We start from the raw sequence: 20,327 nt of genomic DNA, 5'->3' as shown, positions 1-20,327 counted from the left end.
AATGAGGCCGACTTCCTGTTCACCAGGTTGATGCCTCCCGTTGGGGTAAACTGACCTCCCTCCCTCCCTCTCTCCCCTGCCTCCCCTCCTCCTCCACTTCCTCTCTGAAGGTAACCACGATCCTCCGCTGCCCCAGTCTGGATCCTCTGTCCGACACTGAATACCTTCCCCTTTTGCCCCGCGCACGGGGAAACACATCTAATCCCTCCTGAAGCAAGCATTTAATTAAAGGCAATAAATTATCCAACTTTCCCTGCAGTTCTCCTGGAGCTGCAGACGGTGAACAGAGCGAGGGTTTTCAGGCGGAGGGCGGCTGTTGTTTTTAAACTGACTATTGATGGACCAGCGGGTCGCAGGCTCAGACCTGGAGGAGGCAGATTAATGTCTCCATGGAATCTGGCTCTGCTCAGACTCACGCTCGTTACGTCCGAGTACAAATTAGGAGTGGGTTTGTTTAGATAAACCTCGTTACCTCTGCGGTCACAGAGGGTCGTCCCCCCGGGTTCGAGCCCCCGCCGCTCCTCAGGACCAATCCATCACCGTCGGTTCATATCTGCTGGATTCTTTCCTGCTGAGAGAACACAGACGGACGCTGAGCCTCAGACGACACATGTCCACACTGAAACTCATCTTCATCTGTCAACAGATCAGTGACAAACAAGCTTAATACACATCTACACATTTGAATTAGTCAGCGTTCAGCCTACAGCCATCCTAACCTCCAGCTCGCCCTCCTTATGTGTTGGTTCATGTTTGTGCATCAGAAACTGAATGAATGGAGGAGGCAGAAACCGACGACCAGGAGTCTGTGACGCCTTCATTCACAGTGAGAAAGCTCAGAAAAATCAACCTCCCTCTGAAAAAACAATCGCACGAAATCTCAGAACAAAAACAACAGCTCAAAAAAAAATAAACTGACAGTGATACGAACAAAAAAAGGCAGAAGGAACAGCATCACCGCTGAGCTAGCACCATGAGAGCTAGCCTCTTTAGCTGTCAACGACATGCTGTTAGCCCGCTTACAGTTAGCATCTCTGAGTCGACCATCTGAAGTCCTGGAACAGGAGAAGGTTTAGTTCAGAAAGCATCAGAGTGGGACCTGAACTGTGGAGGCAGACGTACCCTGAGCGCAGAGGACGGAGATAGAAACTCTATCACTGAGGCCGACACCTCTGACCTTTGACCTCCAGCCTCCGACCCTAACACACATCAGATCGCTCGTGTTTATCCTGACGATCTGATCTGAACTTTCTCCTCTCATCAATATGAACACTTTTTTTTCCCCACTTCACTTGTGTTTGTGTTTTCCTGCTAAATATCGGACCCTTTCCTTCCTCGCTGTCGTCGAGTCAAAGTGAAGAAGACGAATCAGAGCAGAAACACAGAAAACACAAACACCACAGAGTTCAAGAGGATGTTTGGGACTGAGTGACTGAGTACATTTACTCAAGTACTGGTTTCTTTTTAGCCAGAAAACATCTCTATATATCACTATACCAGACTCCATTGACAAAAACAGGGATTTAACCAGGAGCTGCTGGAATACCACTGCCTCCATCTGTTAGTGTGTCTGTGTTACTGTGTGACTTTCAGTGGTGGAAGAAGTAATCTGATACTTTACTGAAGTAAAAGTACCACACAGTAACACAGACACACTAACAGATGGAGGCAGTGGTATTCCAGCAGCTCCCAGTAAAATCCCTGTTTTTGTCAATGGAGTCTGGTATGGTGACATACAGCATCAAAACAACAAATCAGTAATGAAAATAATTATTAGTTGACCTGCCTGGAAGAGGAAGTGGAGCCTGATTTCTTCATGAAGAAATATTTATTAACCTAATAATTCTCTAGTGGGAATTCTCCATTTAATTTAAAATAAATATAAATTAATTAATTTATTGGTCATTTGACTTCTCATGTAGAGCGACTCGTTCATGTTTGGTTTTCTAACAGACCTGCTGAGCTCTGACTAAAACACTTCCAAGGTCACACTCACATCTAAAACCATTAAACACTGGAAATTGAACCTTTGTTTCCATGAAGCTTCTGTGGAGATTATTGGGAAATGATTAGAACAAAGACCTGTTATTTTCTGCTGATGTTTCTGGTTAAACAAAAGATCTTACTGTCTGTTTGTAGTACTTCAGTACTTCACCTGTAATAGTGCAGTATTAAAGTGTAACAGTACTCACATGACGTGAATCACTCCTCCTCCTCTGGCTGCTGCTGAAATAAAGAAGAAAACACTTTAACTGCCAGTCTGCTGAATATTCACTGTTCATACTGCTTTAACTCACTGTCTGATATTTAATCATAAACTCCTGCTGTGACAATCTGATCTTAATGATCTACTAAGACCTGATCCTGAACACACAGGACCTGATCCTGGTGTAAAAATAAAACCTGGTTTCTGACTCTGATCAGAAACAGTGAAAATATAAATATATACATCGATTTATTTTCTTCATGAATAAAATGCCAGTCACAGGTCGTCACTCTATTTTTTACAGTGTTGGATCTGAAATCATTTATTTCTGAAAAGTGTTTGATTTTTTTAAAATGATAAATTAAACATTTTCTGAAAAATATTTTAAACAAAAGGAGAAAAATAATCACAGATGAATGATGAACCTTTCAAATCCATGAAACTCCATGTGTATATATGTGTGTGTGTGTGTGTGTGTGTGTGTGTATATATATATATATATATATATATATATATATATATATATATATATATATATATATATATATATATATATATATATATATATCTCAGGACAGGTTCATGTCTGTCAGTGACCTTTGACCTCAGTGGAAACAGATTTACAGTCACATTCACTTCTTTATTTTTCTTCTTCTAATTTGTTCTTCTGTTTTAAACATGTGGACGATGTGTGTGTGTGCTGCGTTCACTGTCTGCCTGATCTGTGGGAAATTAAAACGCAGCTGCATGTTTTTACTAAATCTCTTTTTTCTGGTTTGTTTTTCATGTTGTTGTTGTTGTTGCCTTCGACCACCATCAGAGACTCCTCTTCACTCTTCTCTAACATGTTGTTTTTTGTGCATTTTTAAATCCCACACACTTGAGTCCCAGATGAGGCGTCGCAGCAGAAGATGAAGGCAGTTTGCAGAGTCCCCCTAAAGAGGGCAGTCAAACACGAGGGTTGAAGCTGTCACTCAGCTCTCGCTGCCTCAAAAACAAACCTCCAGTCGGTTTGAAGAAAAGTCACCAGGACCATTAAACTCGTCTGAAGCGGTTGTGTTTCCTGCAGCCACAGCTCTGTATCTCCACACTCCTCCAGAACGCACTGATTGATTTAAAGAGGAAGATAAACCATCTCTTTTGTGGCCGCTGGCTTTGAAATGAGGTGTATCTAGGAAACTCCCGGCGGACTGGGAGAAGCAGCATTGAAGAGGCCAACTGGAGCGTGAGGGGGGAACTAATCTCTCCATTTAAGAGTTTGGAGCAGATTTACGTAAATTTTCCTCCTCCTCCTCCTCGGTCAGATTCCAGTGGAGGAGTTGTATCAGAGAAAGACCAGGACTGGAGACCAGGACTGGAGACCAGCACCGGAGACCAGGATGGAGCTCGATGTGACTCGAGCTGAACTGAGCCGAGCTGCCATGTTGGCACGCAGAGATGGAAAATGAAGGAAAAAGGAGTAAGTTGACAACATGGAGATTAACACTTTGACTGAGGTCAGATGTTAGAATCGCTCACACATGAACAGATTCAAAGTTTGTTTCAAATAATTCACTTTAAAAACAGCAGAAAAAACTTGAGTTAAATAAAAAGAAACGAATGTTCAGCAAAATAAATGAAAGAAACTTAAAGTAAAATGAAGAAAGGCCTGAGCTCAGTTTGTGTGTCAGGGGAAACTTCTGCTCTTCATTTAATGTTTCCAGACAGAGACAGTGAACACAGCCTGATCTACACTCTGACTCATGTTATAGACTCATCATAGATTTTTTAAATAAATATTTTAGGGTCTGAAGAAGAATTATGATCTGGACATTATACTGTGAAAACTGTCCCTGACCTCAAACTCATCTTTTACATTTCTTATAAATGCTGTAAAGTCATATAGTTTGTTCAAGTTTATTTTTTATCTAATATTTATTGTTATAGTTTTTAGGTTATTTATCCATGATTGTTTAAAAGGTTCATATTAATCAGGCTCAAAACTGTAAAGTTAAAAAAAGAAAACATCAAGAGAAAGAGGGAAGATGGAGAAATATAGAGAAGAAAAAAAAGGTCAGTTTGGAAAAAGGAGGAGGAAGAAAAGGGAAAGAAAAGGAAGAAAATAAAAAGATATTTAATGAGCTGAAAACAGAGTTTATCTCCTGTTAAAGTCAGATCTACAGTAACATTAATACACAGCTGTAACTGTGGATTTAATACAAAATAAAGCAGAATTATTTTCATCTCACAATTTAAACTAGGAATTCACCTGTTTGTTAAAACTGAAATATTTAAATTCAACAGTGGCTCCATGTGTTTGGTTTATTAACATTAAACTGAAAATAAACTTTATTTTACTTTAACTAAAGAGCCGTTGTTATTTAGAGCCACGTCCTAAAACTTTGTACAGTAAATCAGCAGCAGTTTGTATAAACTTAATGTTTAATAAACACGTTTCATTTCCCGCTATATGTACGTTACGTATGTGTGACGTCATTTGCGGCCATTTTGCGGATCAATATACAAACACGGCACCAAACAGTCTGAATATTAACTATCAATAACCCGGTTTACGGCAGAGACGTCACCAATAATCAATGTTCAGCTCCTCAAACTAAACAACAGCAGTTTCCGTCTCTCCCTAACACACACAGAAACTGAAACACACACGTGAAATAACCCGAAACTTTTTATATCATCAGCAAATTCAGCAACAACGACCAGCGAGCAAATGACGCTTCACTTACCTGTCTCAGGTGTTCACAGGGGGGAGGGGGCGGCTGCAGCTGCAGTATGTGTGATTAATCCAATATCAGGTCATGTATTTTTGAATAGTCCGCCGCCATTTTACCCTCTGCTGAGGAATATAGACGCGTTGGCGCGCGACGGAACAAACCATTTTTGCCTGGGGGGGGCGTTTGATTCAGTTACGACCACTAGTTCAATGGGAATTAGGAAAAACTTTAAAAACATCAGCTTTCATGTGACCTACAAACACTGTATACAGTTTTCACTAATAGATATTTTTGACTAATTATACCAGCAGATTAGGAGAAGGTTAGAGGGTCCTTTACCCCTGTTCCCCCAACCCCCAACCCAGGGCCCGGGAGAACTGACCCGGTGGTCCCCGGATGTCGGCCGTTGGTCGCCTGAGATAAATATAAAGGAGTAAAAACAATAAAAAATCACAGTATTTTCCCCTGAAATAAAGCAGAGGAAAAGTAGAACCTCTGCCAGAATGAAAATACTTAACTAACAGACCAGCTTTAAACTCCAGCTCAGTATTTGAGTGAATACAGTCAGTTTTCACCTCAACACCTGACACTGTGGTTCATAACTGAGCCTCAGGAGTCCGTAACAAAATACTGTCATCAATCAAAGAGCAAAGTTAGTTCACTTTTTATTTCAGAACTCAAAGATCTGTGGAGCTCGGGGGGAGGAAGGTAGAGGTCTATGAAAAAAGACAAACACACAGTGTGAAAGGTGAAACAGTCCTTTCAGTTTAAATCAGGATATTATGCAAAAGGCAGCAGCAGAGCACCTGTAGTGACTTGTCTCAGAGAGTCCACAGTAAACAGCGCTCCGTCACTCGACCTCTGCCGTCCATCAGAGCTCAGTGTCCTGAAAAACGGTTCGTCGAGGTTTCCTGCTTCAGAAGAACTCCTCGGGAAATACAGACATCAGCTGTGCGTTGATATGAGGACAGGACGGGAGGGAAGGTCTGCTGGTTTCAAAATGTCCGCTCAGGGCCTCTGTAGTTGTAGTCGGCCACAGATGTCACAGGAAGTGATCAAACGCAGAGACGCCACGTTGACTCTGTGTCCTGATTCAGAAAAATCCTCCAGAAAAATCCAGGTGTCATCAGTTAACTCGCAGCTGTTTATTGTTCTGCTCCAGATCTCGTCCTCAGTCTCTCTCTGAGCTTCAGCTGGGAGCTTTTAGTGACAAAGCGTCTCCGGTGGCGGTCGGGTGTTTTCCACATCAGGCCAGGTAGATGCCCGGAGGGGTGGGGCTGAGGGGAGGACAGGTGAGGAGGCGCAGGGTCCTGCTCCATGCCCGCCACGGAGGTCTGCAGACCTGCTGAAGGAGTCCTACCGAGGAAACAGAAGGAAACACGTCAACAGGAAGTAAAAGTGAAAGGAGGAGAAACTAGTGTGGATCTGATCTGAGGTCTGAGATCAGAGAGGAGCAACAAAATGAATCCACGTGTCCTGATGAAATATGTGGCTCTAAAAGTTTGGCGACTACTCACAGGTCACATGGTTAACGGCTGTAGCTGGAGAGTTAACTAACGATCCAAAAGATGGTGTCAGTTATGTTAGCTAGTTCTTATCATGCTGGTGTGTTCAGGTGCTTTTAGTCATTTAATGCTATAAAAACAAAGTGTGACATCATGATTGACAGCGGTGTCTTGCGATTGGTTGGGTGGGTGTGTAGGCGGGAATTTGACACCAGACTCTCCAGTGCTCGTATCTCTGTCCGATCTGTACATGATCCGGTCTGCACACGCTCAGAACTACGCAACTGGAAACACGACATATTCCTTCACTTCACTGCCGTGAGTCGTGCAGTGATTCTACTGAAATTAAACATTAAAAAATGAACTTTTGCAGTTTTAAATGTTGGTGTGAGCACGACCGGAGAGTCAGAGTGTGAGGTGAAGCGGAGCGGCCATTTATTGATGTTAATAAGTGTGTGTGTGTGTGTGTGTGTTGCATGCATGGCTGCATCAGATCCCAGCTGACAGGTGTATTGTTTCCCTCAGAGGGAAGAAAGACCCACGCTTCTTCTTCTGAAGACTCTTTAATTGACTTTGGTCTGAGTGATGTTGCCTAACGATTGACCCCCCCCCCAGCTTCCTTTTCTAACCATTATCGTCCTCCTAATCTCTCCTCCCCACGCTGCGTTCACTGCCCTCCCTCCTCCTCCCTCTTAATAATGAAAACTGCTTACGGAGTAATTGGACTCTGTGTAATCAAATAAAGAGATGAGAGCGTTCTGCGTCTCCCACTAATGATCAGTTCGTTAGACAGAATACGGAGAGGATCTCAGAGGATTAATTGACCTTTAAATCAGAGGATCTGGCTTTAATTAGTGGAGAGAGGAGCTGAGAGGATGGTGATGGTTTGACGTCTTGTTGTTTCACAGCGTCTGTCTGCTGTCGTGGTTCTTCAGGTCATCTAAGTTCGTGGTTTTGTCGTTTAGGCTGAGGTGGATCACCAACCAAGAAGAACCTCCAGATCATTTGGGTCTTTTTTGAGATCTGATTCATCTTGAATTTGGTAGAAATTTGCACCGTGTAAATACAATGGTTCAGTGGTCCATCTGCACGGACGGATTATGAGACAAAAGCCCCCCCACAGCATCCACACTGTCTGTCTCTTCCTACGTGTTGTTGTCTCTCGTCATTCAGCGTTAATTTGCCGTCGTTTCGTCTCTTTGTTTCTGAGTTTCCATAAACAGTGTCTTCATGCAGAGGTTCAGGTCAGTGGCCTTAAATATAATGTAAATAAAATAACAGGCAGGTGTTGTGTTTGAGTGGAGGGGCAGCTGCAGGTTGAGTCTTAGATGAAGACGACGACTGCTCCTCCTGAGGAAGTTTAGACCCTGGTTTAGACCTTCAGGATCTCGCAGTCAGACACAGGACAAAACGAACCCAGACAACGTTTGAACCTTGTTACAGATGAACCTCTGTTGCTTTGTGACAGTAAAGTCATGTGATCGGAGAGGTGAGTGTTACACAGCTGAGATAAAACAGTGTGAGGTCAGAGGTCATCATCAGAGGGCGTACCTGAGGCTCTGTGTACCCACCAGCCTGTGGTCCTCACAGGGTCTCCACACCATCCTCTGAGCAGAGAGTATAATTCTAACTACGTGTTCGTCTAGTAGCAATGTTTCTCTCTGTTACTCACGGTGGTTTCCTGGGACGCCGGGCGGCTCCTCCGGCTGCAGGGTGGTGGTGGTGGTGCTACATGTAGTGCCACTGTCCCTCCACACCCATCCCCATCCCCACACCACCAATAGGACCTGCAGGACAAACACACACACCGGTTCAATCAGCGCTGCGATCTTTGCTTCACGACAGGATATCTGTAAAACTAAGGACTAAAGCCTGAGCCTGCCAATCACACAGCAGCATTAATGTCACTCAGGCAAAGTACACACCCATTTCCCGACCGACCGATGTGATCATGAAGTGTTTCCTGCTTCTCAGTTAAAGACATGAAGCCTCTGAGCTCAGCAGAGAAAGATTCAGGTTCAGGAAACTGATTAAAGTTCTGGACTGTAGCTACGAACTCCCAGACAGGAAATATTTTTCACAAACTGCTGACTGTCTAATCTGCTCCTCTACATAGAAGGTCCTATCAGAGGAGTCTGTGATCTCAGTCACAGGTTTTAGTTTTATTTAGTTAATTTTAATGTTTAGTTAAAGCAGATAAAACATGTTTGTTCTCAGACTCACAGATCGTAGATCATGATAAATATCGATATGCTGAACACACACAGTCCAGACTGTAAATATCTGGACGTCTTTTGTTCTGCAGCATGTTCAGTTTGAAATAAAGTCATCACACCGCACATCTGTGTAGTGTTTCAGTGGGTGAAACCTGAAGCTGGACTATAAATCAGGACCAACACCACCACAGGTATCTGTGGCACGACCCCCTGGTGCTAAGTATAAACCTCAGAGGTGGAGAGATCTCCTAAAATGGCCGCTGCACCGAGGATAAACTGTTTTCATCCAGATAACAACACGATTCTTCCTTTGGTGTCGACACCAACTCTGTCCGGCCGTTTTAGTTTGGTGCAACAAGGGTTTAATAAGAACGTGTGTGTGTTTACCAGGTGGTCTGATTCCCATGTGTGTCTGTCCGTCCATGACGAAGCCTCCCATTGGCTGACCATCTGGGCCATACGGTCCTGCCTGGCTCACTGTGGACAGAGAGGGAGTTCACTCTTTTTAATTATCTCACTCTGACGGTCACGCTGAGAGGTGGAGGACGGTCCGACAGCTGCTGTCTGTCACACAGGAACACGCTAACACACCGACTCACAACAACACACTCTCAAATCACTCATCATCTCAGACAGATTTCATATCTCTGACGTGTAAACTCTTCAGGTCACAGTAGAAAATAACTGGGTAAAGCTTCATTTTTCAGGTCTTTATTTGTTCTAATCATTTCCCAATAATCTCCACAGAAGCTTCATGGAAACAAAGGTTCAATTTCCAGTGTTTAATGGTTTTAGATGTGAGTGTGACCTTGGAAGTATTTTAGTCAGAGCTCAGCAGGTCTGTTAGAAAACCAAACATGAACGAGTCGCTCTACATGAGAAGTCAAATGACCAATAATCAATGAATTCATATTTATTTTTATTTAAATTGAGAATTCTCCTACAGTTAGTGTGAGGAAATTATTAAAGGGTAAAATCCCTGTTTTTGTCAGTCTGGTAGAGATATATAGAGATGTTTCTGGTTAAACTAAAGGGATCTTCCTCTTTAATAAAAAGCTCTGTCTCTGTAGGAATCCTATCATCATGTTGTCAGACTCTGAGAAGAACAATCTGAGCAGAAACAAGAACTTTAGTGGACGAACTTTGACGTTGACGTCCAAAGATTTACACCCAGACACATGGAAAATAAGACCAAGGTTCAACTTGTGTGTGTGAGTTTGTTGTGGAGAGAGAACCAGAGAGCTGAATTATGGGTTGTTTGTAGCCTGGATGTTTCTGTTTACAGTGAGTCTTTCAGAGTTCGTCAGCACCATGAGTGTTTGGTTTGTCCAGCTGATGCAGACCATCGCACTTCCAAACATCAGGCTGGAGCTGCTGACGTTAGAGGGATTATAAGACCAGAGGTTCCCAACCTGTGGGTCGGGACACCCCATGAGGACTGGAGGTGAATCGATTGAGTTGTTTCTCTACTGGTTAATGTCTTTATCGGCTGTAAAAACATTTCTATTTTATGCTGCATTCAAGTGCTCGTGGTTTCAGGTGAAACTGGAACCAAAGAGACAAAAAATCAGTTCTGTTGAAAAGGTTTGTGCAGCTTTCACAGAGACGGTGATGTGTTAGAGTAGCTTCCTGTTTTCCACTACAGTTGTTTATGTTGTTTATTATTTTGTGTCTGATCTTAGGAGGGAGGAGAAGAGGAGGCGGGGGGGTCATTAATCAGTGATGAGATGACATTAAATGAAACAGATTCATCCTTGTGGGGAAATCAGCCTGATAAAGTTTCCTCTGTGGGGGAACTGAGTGAAGTTCTTTAGTCTCATTCCCAGACTCTGAACGTCTCTACCACTTTCTCATCGCGGTCGTTCAGCGGTGAATCGCTGCCTTTGTGTGTGAGTCAGCCTTGGGGTTAATGCTAACAAAGCTCAGGGGCAAAAAGGCTAGCGGTGCTTTAGCCCGGCTTTAGCCCGGCTCCTATTTGTTTTAATACCAGGTTAAAATGTTCAATGGAGTGGTCAGTCAAAGCGATTAGCATCTTTGTCTGGAGCTAATCCTGCTGGGGTTTAGAGGCCATTCAATCCTGGAGTTTAAGCCTCTCTGTTAACTTTAACCCTCTGAGGAGCAGGAGGACGATCGGCTCAAACACTCTGCTGAGTTAGTTTTTATTCTGCAGAGAAGCAGACTGTTTACAGGAGGAACGTCCTCTAACATCCTGGTTATGTTGTGAGCACAAATACATAAAGATAAACTCTGAGTAGTTCTGCTAAATGACAGGAATTCACAAAGTTGGAAACTTTCCATAAGAATTAAGGGGAATAAACTGGAAATGAGCTGAATCACAGGTTCAGCACAGGACAGATCTCTGGTTCTCTCTCAGGATCAGGATGAAGTTGAATCAGTGATTTATCTCTTTGTGATTGAAGGTTTCTCTGCTGGTGCGTTCACTGACTGCTCTGGACTCTTGAGTTTAAACATGTTTAAACATATGAAACCTGCCTGCTCTGTTGGACTGGTCGATCATGGGCTGGACGATTCTCCGCCTCGCATTGATGAACCTGAGAGAAGAGAGAGAGAAACGCTCTGATTCACTGTGCAACATTAAACGCCTCATACACAACATGTTTCTCTGATGTTTCTGTTCTGATTCATGTGGAACTGTATCTGTCAGTTCAGTGGAAAATCTAGATGCTAAAATATTGTTAGAAGATTCGTGAGTTTCAACAACCTGAGCAAAGTAAGACTGAAAACAAAGGTTTGTTAATGAAAATGTTTTGGAACAATGGAGGTTTAGTCTCAGTTCTCAGAGTCTGTCCAGCTTTACTCACATACAGTCCCACAGTGATGATGTGTTTCTGTGTCCAGCCCTGAAGTTAGCATCAGCCTGGTCCCTCCACAAAAAGCCAATGGGATTTTTTCATTGTGTTTTGGATTATTCCAGAAAATAAACAGTGAGCAGCTAAAGTTTCTGATCCTTCAGGTTTAGTTGATCAGATCATCTTCACAGATGAACTCCACTGTTCTGATGTTTGAAGTAAGAAGCTAATGTTAGGCTATAAACCAACTACACCACGGTCACATGACGTCAACGTCTCCACCACTAAGCTTCCAACTGGTCATTTCATTTAGCTCTGAGCTCTTCTACAAAAGCCTTTCTTCTTAGAAAGTTAGTGAGAGTTTGAAAGAGCGTGAGTAGAAACACAACGAGGCTGTAAAGGTGGACTGGTGAGTAGATGGGTTTTCATGTTAACGTCCCCGACAACCTCTGTAGTCTCATTTAGACACTCGTTAGCAACCGCCTTTTTTAAGACACGTAAAAGCTTCAAACATCAGGAGTGGGGGATTTACTGACCCATTTTATGTCGGAGAATCAAACCTGAAAATGTCTTGAGCTTGTGTTAAAACCACAGACCTTATTTCAGACATTTAACCAGAAACACACTGACAACAGGAAGAGCTAACATGCTAACAAGCTAACTGACTCCCTGGTTTTAGGACTGGTTCCTGCAGGACTCAGTGTCATTGATTCAGTGAATGAAAACAGGTAAACACAGTGTTATTGAAGTGAAGCTGAAGCTCTGTTGAAGGTGTCAGGCTTCAGGGTGGGGGTGGGGGGGGGCAGTGGTGCGTTCATACATGTCCTCCTCTAAGTACACTTTTGAAAGCCATCATCCTGATATGCGTGACCTTTGACCCAACACCTCCTGTGACCCCCCCTCCCTCCTCCTCCCCTCTGCAGAGGAGTGCTCTGGTCTTCCTCAGCTTAAACCCCTCCTGACCCGCCCTGCAGTGAAAGCTCTGTGGTTTCCCACTTGATTTATGTCCCCTACAACCACCTCCCCGCCCTCCTCACCCCCACCTCCTCACCCCCGGGTGGGATGGTTCCATTTCAGCTTGTTCGGAAAAGAGAGGGGACGAGGGGGAGAAGAGGAGAGAGAGGGTAAAGCAGAACAAAGTGGGGGACGACTCAGTTTCCTTTTCAGGAAAACAAAAGCCACAGCGGCCTTTTCAGGGAGTAAAAAGGCACGCAGGAGGAGGAGGAGGAGAAGGAGGAGGGGGGGGGAGGAGGAGGGGGGGTCTGCCTCAGCTCCAACAGGAAGCTGATACTGAAAGCTGCACAGAAACTCTCAGTGAAACGCGTCTGGTCTCTGATTCTCTGAACGATGTTTCTTCTGAAACAAAGTCTGGATGAAAACTACGAGAAAACAATGAAGGAAAACAGAGAAGATGCCGAGATGATGACTCCATCAGTCGAGACGAAAACAGACCAACATGAAGAAGATGAAGAGGTGAACAGAGGAGGAGCAGTGATGTCAGTCAGTCCATCCAGTGACTGGATCAGACCTGAACATAAACATATTAACTCGTTTATCAACCTGCTGCTTCTTCAGCTCAGTGTGATGCTAAGCTAACAGCTAACAGCTACAGACTCTTTCAGTTTACTTTAACTTGCAGCAGAGTATTTGTACAGTGCAGTATTCGTACTTTTCCGACCGCTCTGATGTGCAGCAGCAGCAGAGGATCATGGGTAATGTCACGTTTACAGCTGTACGACAAAACGACGACAAAACCTGGAGACGTAATGATTGGATGTCGTGGTCATGTGATCGTTAAAATATCTAGAGGAGAGTGAGGGTCTGTGTACAGTACAGCAGCTCAACACAAACACACACTCCAGCCCTGTCCGTAAAACTAAGCCCCGCCCACCTCAGGAGTCATCCTCAGGTCAGTACCCCCCCCCCCCCCCCCCCCCCCCCCCCCCCCCCCCCCGCCTCACTCCTCCACAACCACTGTGTTTAAATAAACCGGTCCAGCTGTTTGTCATGAAAACACCATTTACACCAACTGATACCCCCCCAACACACACACACACACACACACACACACACATCAACAGAGTTTGACACAAGTGGAAAAAAAAGTCAAATAAAGATGAAACGAGCTGAGAGAGATGAAGAGAGGAGGAGATCAGACCTCCTCCTCCTCTTCCTCCTCTCTGCTTCGTCTCCTCTGAATCTGCACAACCAGAGGCGTTACCACGGCAACAGACAACTATTCAGATTCAGAGTCCGACAGAAAAACCAGCTCCATGGATCCAAACAGGAAGTTTGACCCTGGCTCGATGACGATGCAGACCAGGTCCATCGTGATGTTCAGCAGTCGAAGCGAAACCTCCAGCTCCTGTTTGAATCTACGACACGAAGACTCAGATCTTCACTGTGGTGACGGCTCGATCCCGACAACAACAACACACTGATGTTAACGTTTCTGTGTCAGTAAACACACCAGGAAACAGGTCTCTACCCCCACCACCCCCGAGCTCCAATTAACTCCAGTTAGGTGCCCCCCCCCCCCGTAACTGTAATTGGGGGGATGTGTGGAGCCGACCCCACAGGAATTAATCATTCAAATCATTAGCCTCAGGTTGCCTCAGGGGGGGTGGGGGTGGGGGGGTGCAGACTCACCAGTTGTTGACCTGCAGGATGGTGAGGCCGGTGTCCTGTGCAAGCTGCTTCTTCTGCTCCTCTGACGGGTACGGGTGCTGCACAGGGACAAAACACAGCACACTGTCAAACATCACAGGGTTGGCTCTTTGTTGTTGTTGTTGTTGTTGTTGTTGCCTTTAAGCTGCTGCTAATTAGAGCTAAAGAAGGGAGGCGGGGCCTGACTCATTAAGGGAATATGAAATGGAGCATAATTAATGGGAAGGAGTGGAGAGCCAATTAGAGAGGGAAGCCAAGTGGAGAGAGCTGCGTTAATTAGACTCTGTGTGTGTGTGTGTGTGTGTGTGTGTGTGTGTGTGTGTGTGTGTGTTGGGGGTCGTTCAGGCTTGTTTCTCTAACAGTCGAGGATCAGAACAGGCCTGAAGCTGCAGCAGCTCCATCCCTGGAGTCTGAGTGTGTGTGTGTGTGTGTGTGTGTGTGTGTGTACAGTATGCATTTCTTTTGTATGTGTGTGTGTTGATGTGTGTATATGCGTCTAAAGGTGACACACAGGAACAACATATTTGGGTTAGGGTTAGGTTTTGGTGATTTACAACTTATTAAATAAAAACAGCAGCAGCTGAATCAGGTCATGATAGAAGAGAATAGAACCAGCTACACTCCTGCTAAAGCTAACTAGCTTAGCATGTCTCAGTAGCTGCAGAAAAAATCCCATTGTCTTTTTGTGGAGGAACCAGGCTGATGCTAACTTCAGGGCTGAACTACAGAAACACATCATCACTGTGGGACTGTTTATACAACATATAAGAATGATTGACCTCCAGTGACGCTGATTACAGTCAGAGCAGAGATTTAAATTCATGTTAAAATGAACAGCATTAGATGAGACGCTGCACATGAACGACTCAGCCACAGATATAACTGATACCTGCAGGAACAACATGTCAGAAACTAAAAAGCCGTATCGAACCATCTCTAGACCACATCAGGACCTGGTCTGGGCTTTAAACAAACAGTGTGAGAGCTCAGAGAAGGTTCGCCTCGTTACTCAGCCGTGAACAATAAATAATGTTTCAGTGCAACAGCTGACAAAGAGAGTTTCTTCATGTGCTGACTGAAACCAGCTGCTGCACGTCGCTGCCCGTCCCTGACCCAGATAACAGCAGCTATTTCCACACTGATGCAACAGGCTGACGTTCAGACTCATTCAACGTCCGACACGAAACATTCAGCTAACTGAAGAACGGTTTAAAAGAAGAAGAACGGCATGTTTCTGATTTAAAACCCATAAAAACGGCTGCTGTTATCTGAAATATTCTGACTTCTGAGGAACGTCTGTCTTTTCTCAGTTTGCTTTCTTGTGAATCAGTGAATCATCAGTCGTGACCTGAGAGTCCACATTTAGCCAAGAATTCTCCAAACCACCACAAGTGTTCTGGACATTCCCAGTTTCCCAGGATGCTCCGGGAACTGACCGACAACAGCGATGGATATGAAACCCTCAGCGTGTTGGTCACTGATTTACCTGAAATAAAAACTCAGATGTTACTGGAAACGTAAGGACGTCAGAGGACCGAGCTTCATGTGAAGGAAAATAACCTGATAAACAGAGTTTAGCTTCCTCATTCATTCACTGTGGGGAGTTTGATGTAGAGACTATAAACTGAGTTTGTTTTCTCTGCGTGTTAATCTTTGCTGCAGATCAACGTTTGCTGCTGTCTTCTGTTAAATCAGATTTGAGGTTTATGTTAAATTTTTAGATCTTATATTTCATTAGTTTTACTGTATTTTAGTTGATTAATAATTAGATTGAATTCTACCTGAATGTTTATGTGTTTCTCTTTGAATCATCTAGTTGTTGAAATGTTCTGCACAGATCAACTTTCCTCGCTCCTGTTTTTCACTCTCTCACAGTGCAAACACAATGCATGATGGGATGTATCGCTTGGTTAGTGACCATCGCTTGTACACCACTTTTCTTGATGCATTGTGGGATACTATATAAGGTAGAATAATTCTCAGTATACATTTGGGCAGCAGTAGCTAAAAGACAGAGGAGGAAAAGAAACTGAAGGTGGAGGGAGTGAAGCTTCACCAGCCGATCAAACCGCCTGAGGCCGACACCAGCAGATTCACCACATCGCTGTAAACTCTCTGATGTTCTCCTCCCTGCCGGCTCTGCCAGAGCTGCTGAGTGCTCCCTGATCTGATAGCAGGTAAACTGCATCTGATCTGCCGCAAAGAGCGATTATCACGAGGACGTATCGTCACGTTTGGAGCCTCGGAGCAGCAGCTTTCTGCAGGGAGCAGCTTTAACAGCTCCACCGAGGATTTCATCAAAAACAAGACGAGAAGAGCAGCGAGACCTTCAGACTGTTTATCCACATCAAACCTCCTGCAGCAGCTCCAACATGAAGTCAAAGGTCTGAGACCGCAGAGTCTCCACAGATGAGGCGAGAGTAGAAACACATGGTGCGTGGAGGAGAGCTGCTCCACCTCAGGGTTTTAATCTGGAGCCACCTGCTCGTTAGAAACTTATAATCCTGTTAGCGGGGAGCAGTGGATCGGACCACCTCGCAGCCTGGACCAGAACCAAACTGGTCTGGGATCAGTGGGATTGCCTGAAGGAGAAGGTACAGCAGCAGTGAAGTGTGGTTTACGTCTGAGCGGCGTCTCATCGAACCGCCATAAACACCTGACGTCACCTCCTCCTCTCTACACTGACATGTACAGTATTTAATATTTATCAATGAGACTGAACAGATATGAGATAACGGCAGAGCCTGATTTAATATCCACGACGTCGTCTGACATAATCACCAGACACAAAAGGGAAAGACGCCGGCTGAGCTGATAAAATCATCTCTGAGAGAAAGTTAGAAATGACTGAGGATCAGACGGAGCAGGATGAAGTGTTAGCAGAGCTGCTCCTCAGCCACAGCACTCAGCTGCTTTATTAGCATGTAGCACATTGCTAACTGAAACACTGACACACAGTCAGCAGATATTAAAGTCAGGGCTGATGAACTGAAGCAGTTTGTTGTTCTCACTCCTGTCAGAGCAGTCAGGAGGTGGAGGAGGTAATCTGACCTCAGAGCAGCTCCTCAGGGGACAGGAGCCTCAGAGCATGCTGGGACAGCACCTGACCACACCCACCGAGTGTGTGTTCACAAACACGGAGGTGAGAGGTTGGAAGTGTGTTTGAGTGTGTTACATAAAGTCAGTGAGTGTGTTTGTTCTTCTAAAACAGGTGATTGATCAGTTTAATCATTCAGGTCGTTCTTTAAGATGTAATGTTTAAATCATAGTTAAAGAGGTGAATGTCTCACTTTGAGAAACTGATCAACATTTTCCTGATCGTCTGTTTCTGACACTGCAGATCAATAAATAATGATGATCACTCTTAAAATCACTTCACACAATCAATACATTTTATTTCCTACAAAGATTCTCGGTTTTGTGCTGTAGCTGTTTTCTCCTGCTCAGTCTTTATGCTAAGCTAGGCTAATCCTAACCTGAACACCTGAAACTGATGCAGAGCGAATAATAAACACACCTGACACACAGGTGTACTCCAGGACACTGTGACATCACTGCTGGGCGTGGCTACAGGTGCAGAAAACCACGACCTGCTGTTTCCACAGAGGAACGATTCTGTCGCCGAACAGAATCATCAACGTTCCTGTTCAGAGGTCGACAACTTTACTTTCATCAGCACGTTAACAGTAACACACACACACACTCACACTCACACACTCACACACACACACACACACACACACTCACACTCACACACTAAACGAGTAGTGATTACAGCCTTTTAACAAGTTTACTGCCACACTAAACAACAACACCTCCCCCACATCACAGCCTGGAGTGGAGGGTGTGTAACAGGTATTTACAGGCCTCTTTGTGTGTGTGTGTGTGTGTGTGTGTGTGTGTGTGCTCAGCACTGGTTCGGACAGATTTATTGGTGATATGTGATTGACACTTTGATTTTGTTGGAGGTGATTTCTGTCATTTTATTTTGATAATTTAAAGAATTAATTTAAAAGGTTTCCCCAAACAAAAAAAGACTCTGTTCAGACTGTTCCTCTCTTATTGTTTATCAAAGCTGGTTTAATTGGTTTAATTAAAGAGGAGGAGCCTCCGGGCGTCACGTGACTCGGTTTTTACGTTGCCATGTTGGCAGGAAAAGCCTGAGTGAAATTTAATGGAGTCAGCATCGATTTCAAGCCGTCAGAGTTCACTTCACACAGAAACTGAATGATGCACAGCTAAACTTGACTGATTCAACATCACTGAAGCTGTGAATGTTCAGGACCTGCAGAATCCAGACATCTACAACCTGATCAACTTTCCCTCGTTCAACAAGTTCGCTCTGCAAAATCCACACCACAGTGCACAGGTCTAAAATGCCTTTTCTGAAAATAGAACTGTTAGAAATTGTAATAAAAGCAGGAAATAAAACCAGATATTAAACAGCAAAAAGACAAGATGGCTGCTAGCACTGGTACGCCTGGCAGTAATTTGAACTGCGCGCTTTCCTGCCAATATGGCAGCGTTTCGGTTTAAACTGTTGCATGCCAGGACATCAACTACCAGAGCTCTTCAGTCTGTAATGTTTCAGTAAAATGGACGACGGAGGATAAACTGAAGAGAAATGTATTCGAACACCTGCGTGAATCTATCATCCTGACTGTGCTCGGTTGGTTTGAAAAGACAGAAACGATCAGGAAACAGCTGCAGACCGTTTCTGGGCTGAAGAGAAAATTAACATAAAATAAGACTTTGAAAGTTTTTAAAGTTTTCTTTGAGCTGGATCTTTTTTTTTTCCCTCCATCTGTTGGAGCGCCGCCTCCTCGCTTCATTATCTGATGGACGCTCATTTACGCTGTCAGGGAAGAAAGGCCGCTCCGTGATGTATGTGACCACATGCTGGACATTTTTTAGGTGTGTATATGTGTGTGTGTGGGGGGGGGTTGAGAGGTCAATAAAGGCGACCCCCACAGAGAGCTGGGGCCCCGGGGTCCCTGGGGGGCCTGTCACAGAGGTAATGGATGATGTTTTCTCTGCAGGGTGAACAGCCGTCCTCACGCTGCAGGGAAATGAAGGTCTGACCACAGAGGCCTTTATTCTTAACCAGACCCAGAGAGAGTCTGACTCTGTACCCGGGTTCAGAGCCACTGCTGCTCAGATACTGGGACAGTTTCTGCTTTTAAACTTTCACTGAACTGGAAAACGTCAAGACTGAAGCTTTGACCGCTCTTCAGAAATCTCTGGACTCAGTTTCTTATTGTTTCTTTGGTCTGGTCACATTTAAACAAATTTGCTTTCAGGGTTTTTAAATCAAAAAGCTCCAGGATCTAAAGCAGGAACTGTTACAGTCCTGCAGGAACGAGTTAGCATGTTAGCATGTTAGCATGTTAGCTCTTCCTGTTGTCAGTGTGTTTCTGGTTAAATGTCTGAAATAAGGTCTGTGGTTTTAACACAAGCTCAAGACATTTTCAGGTTTGATTCTCCGACATAAAATGGGTCAGTAAATCCCCCACTCCTGATGTTTGAAGCTTTTACGTGTCTTAAAAAAGGCGGTTGCTAACGAGTGTCTAAATGAGACTACAGAGGTTGTCGGGGACGTTAACATGAAAACCCATCTACTCACCAGTCCACCTTTACAGCCTCGTTGTGTTTCTACTCACGCTCTTTCAAACTCTCACTAACTTTCTAAGAAGAAAGGCTTTTGTAGAAGAGCTCAGAGCTAAATGAAATGACCAGTTGGAAGCTTAGTGGTGGAGACGTTGACGTCATGTGACCGTGGTGGAGTTGGTTTCTTGTTGGAGATGTGACAACAGAAGAAGCAGCAGTGGAAACAAACTGACCGAGCTTCACATCCTGTTGTTTCTGATCATCAACAGTTCATTTCTTGGAAATCTGTCGATCGACCACAAAAGAAAAAATAAAACCTCAAATCAAATCAGAGACGAAGGAGCAGGAATCACAAAGGCCACATTTGAGTTTTTCAGTCTTGAAGTTCGGCGGCTGTAAACACAATCACCGGCGTGTTAATGTTCTCCATTTGTTAAATCTGTGGCGCCGATGGTTCAGACTGTTCACACTGTAACGGGGGTGGGCGGGGGGCAGGGGGTGAGGGAGGGGTGGGGGGGCAGATTATATGAATATGACGGTGGATTCCACATTGAAGCTGTTTGATATTAGAGAGGGACTTCCTGTACGGTTGTGGGGTGGGG

General features: G+C 44.4%; 2 protein-coding genes across 2 annotated transcripts in view; one reads left to right on the top strand and one right to left on the bottom strand.

The window, feature by feature from the left end:
• The window catches only part of LOC108882294 (E3 ubiquitin-protein ligase TRIM21), a 162,954-nt gene that overhangs the window by 92,300 nt on the left and 50,327 nt on the right, over positions 1-20,327 (top strand). The gene's annotated exons all lie outside the window — the stretch shown is intronic.
• meis1a (Meis homeobox 1 a) overlaps positions 5,573-20,327 on the bottom strand; it is a 30,235-nt gene continuing 15,480 nt past the window's right edge. The window contains exons 9-13 of the mRNA XM_051070954.1: positions 14,101-14,177; positions 11,131-11,193; positions 9,029-9,114; positions 8,098-8,212; positions 5,573-6,276 (exon numbers count right to left, since the gene is read on the bottom strand). Of these exons, the coding sequence (XP_050926911.1) occupies positions 8,154-8,212; positions 9,029-9,114; positions 11,131-11,193; positions 14,101-14,177 (285 nt within the window). The 3' untranslated portion in view covers positions 5,573-6,276; positions 8,098-8,153. The remainder of the gene's footprint in view (positions 6,277-8,097; positions 8,213-9,028; positions 9,115-11,130; positions 11,194-14,100; positions 14,178-20,327) is intronic.

This window comes from Lates calcarifer, linkage group LG5 (assembly GCF_001640805.2).
Source record: "Lates calcarifer isolate ASB-BC8 linkage group LG5, TLL_Latcal_v3, whole genome shotgun sequence".
NCBI lineage: Eukaryota > Metazoa > Chordata > Actinopteri > Centropomidae > Lates > Lates calcarifer.
The sequence above is the reverse complement of the archived record's forward strand: the minus strand, read 5'-3'. Positions and strand labels throughout refer to the sequence as shown.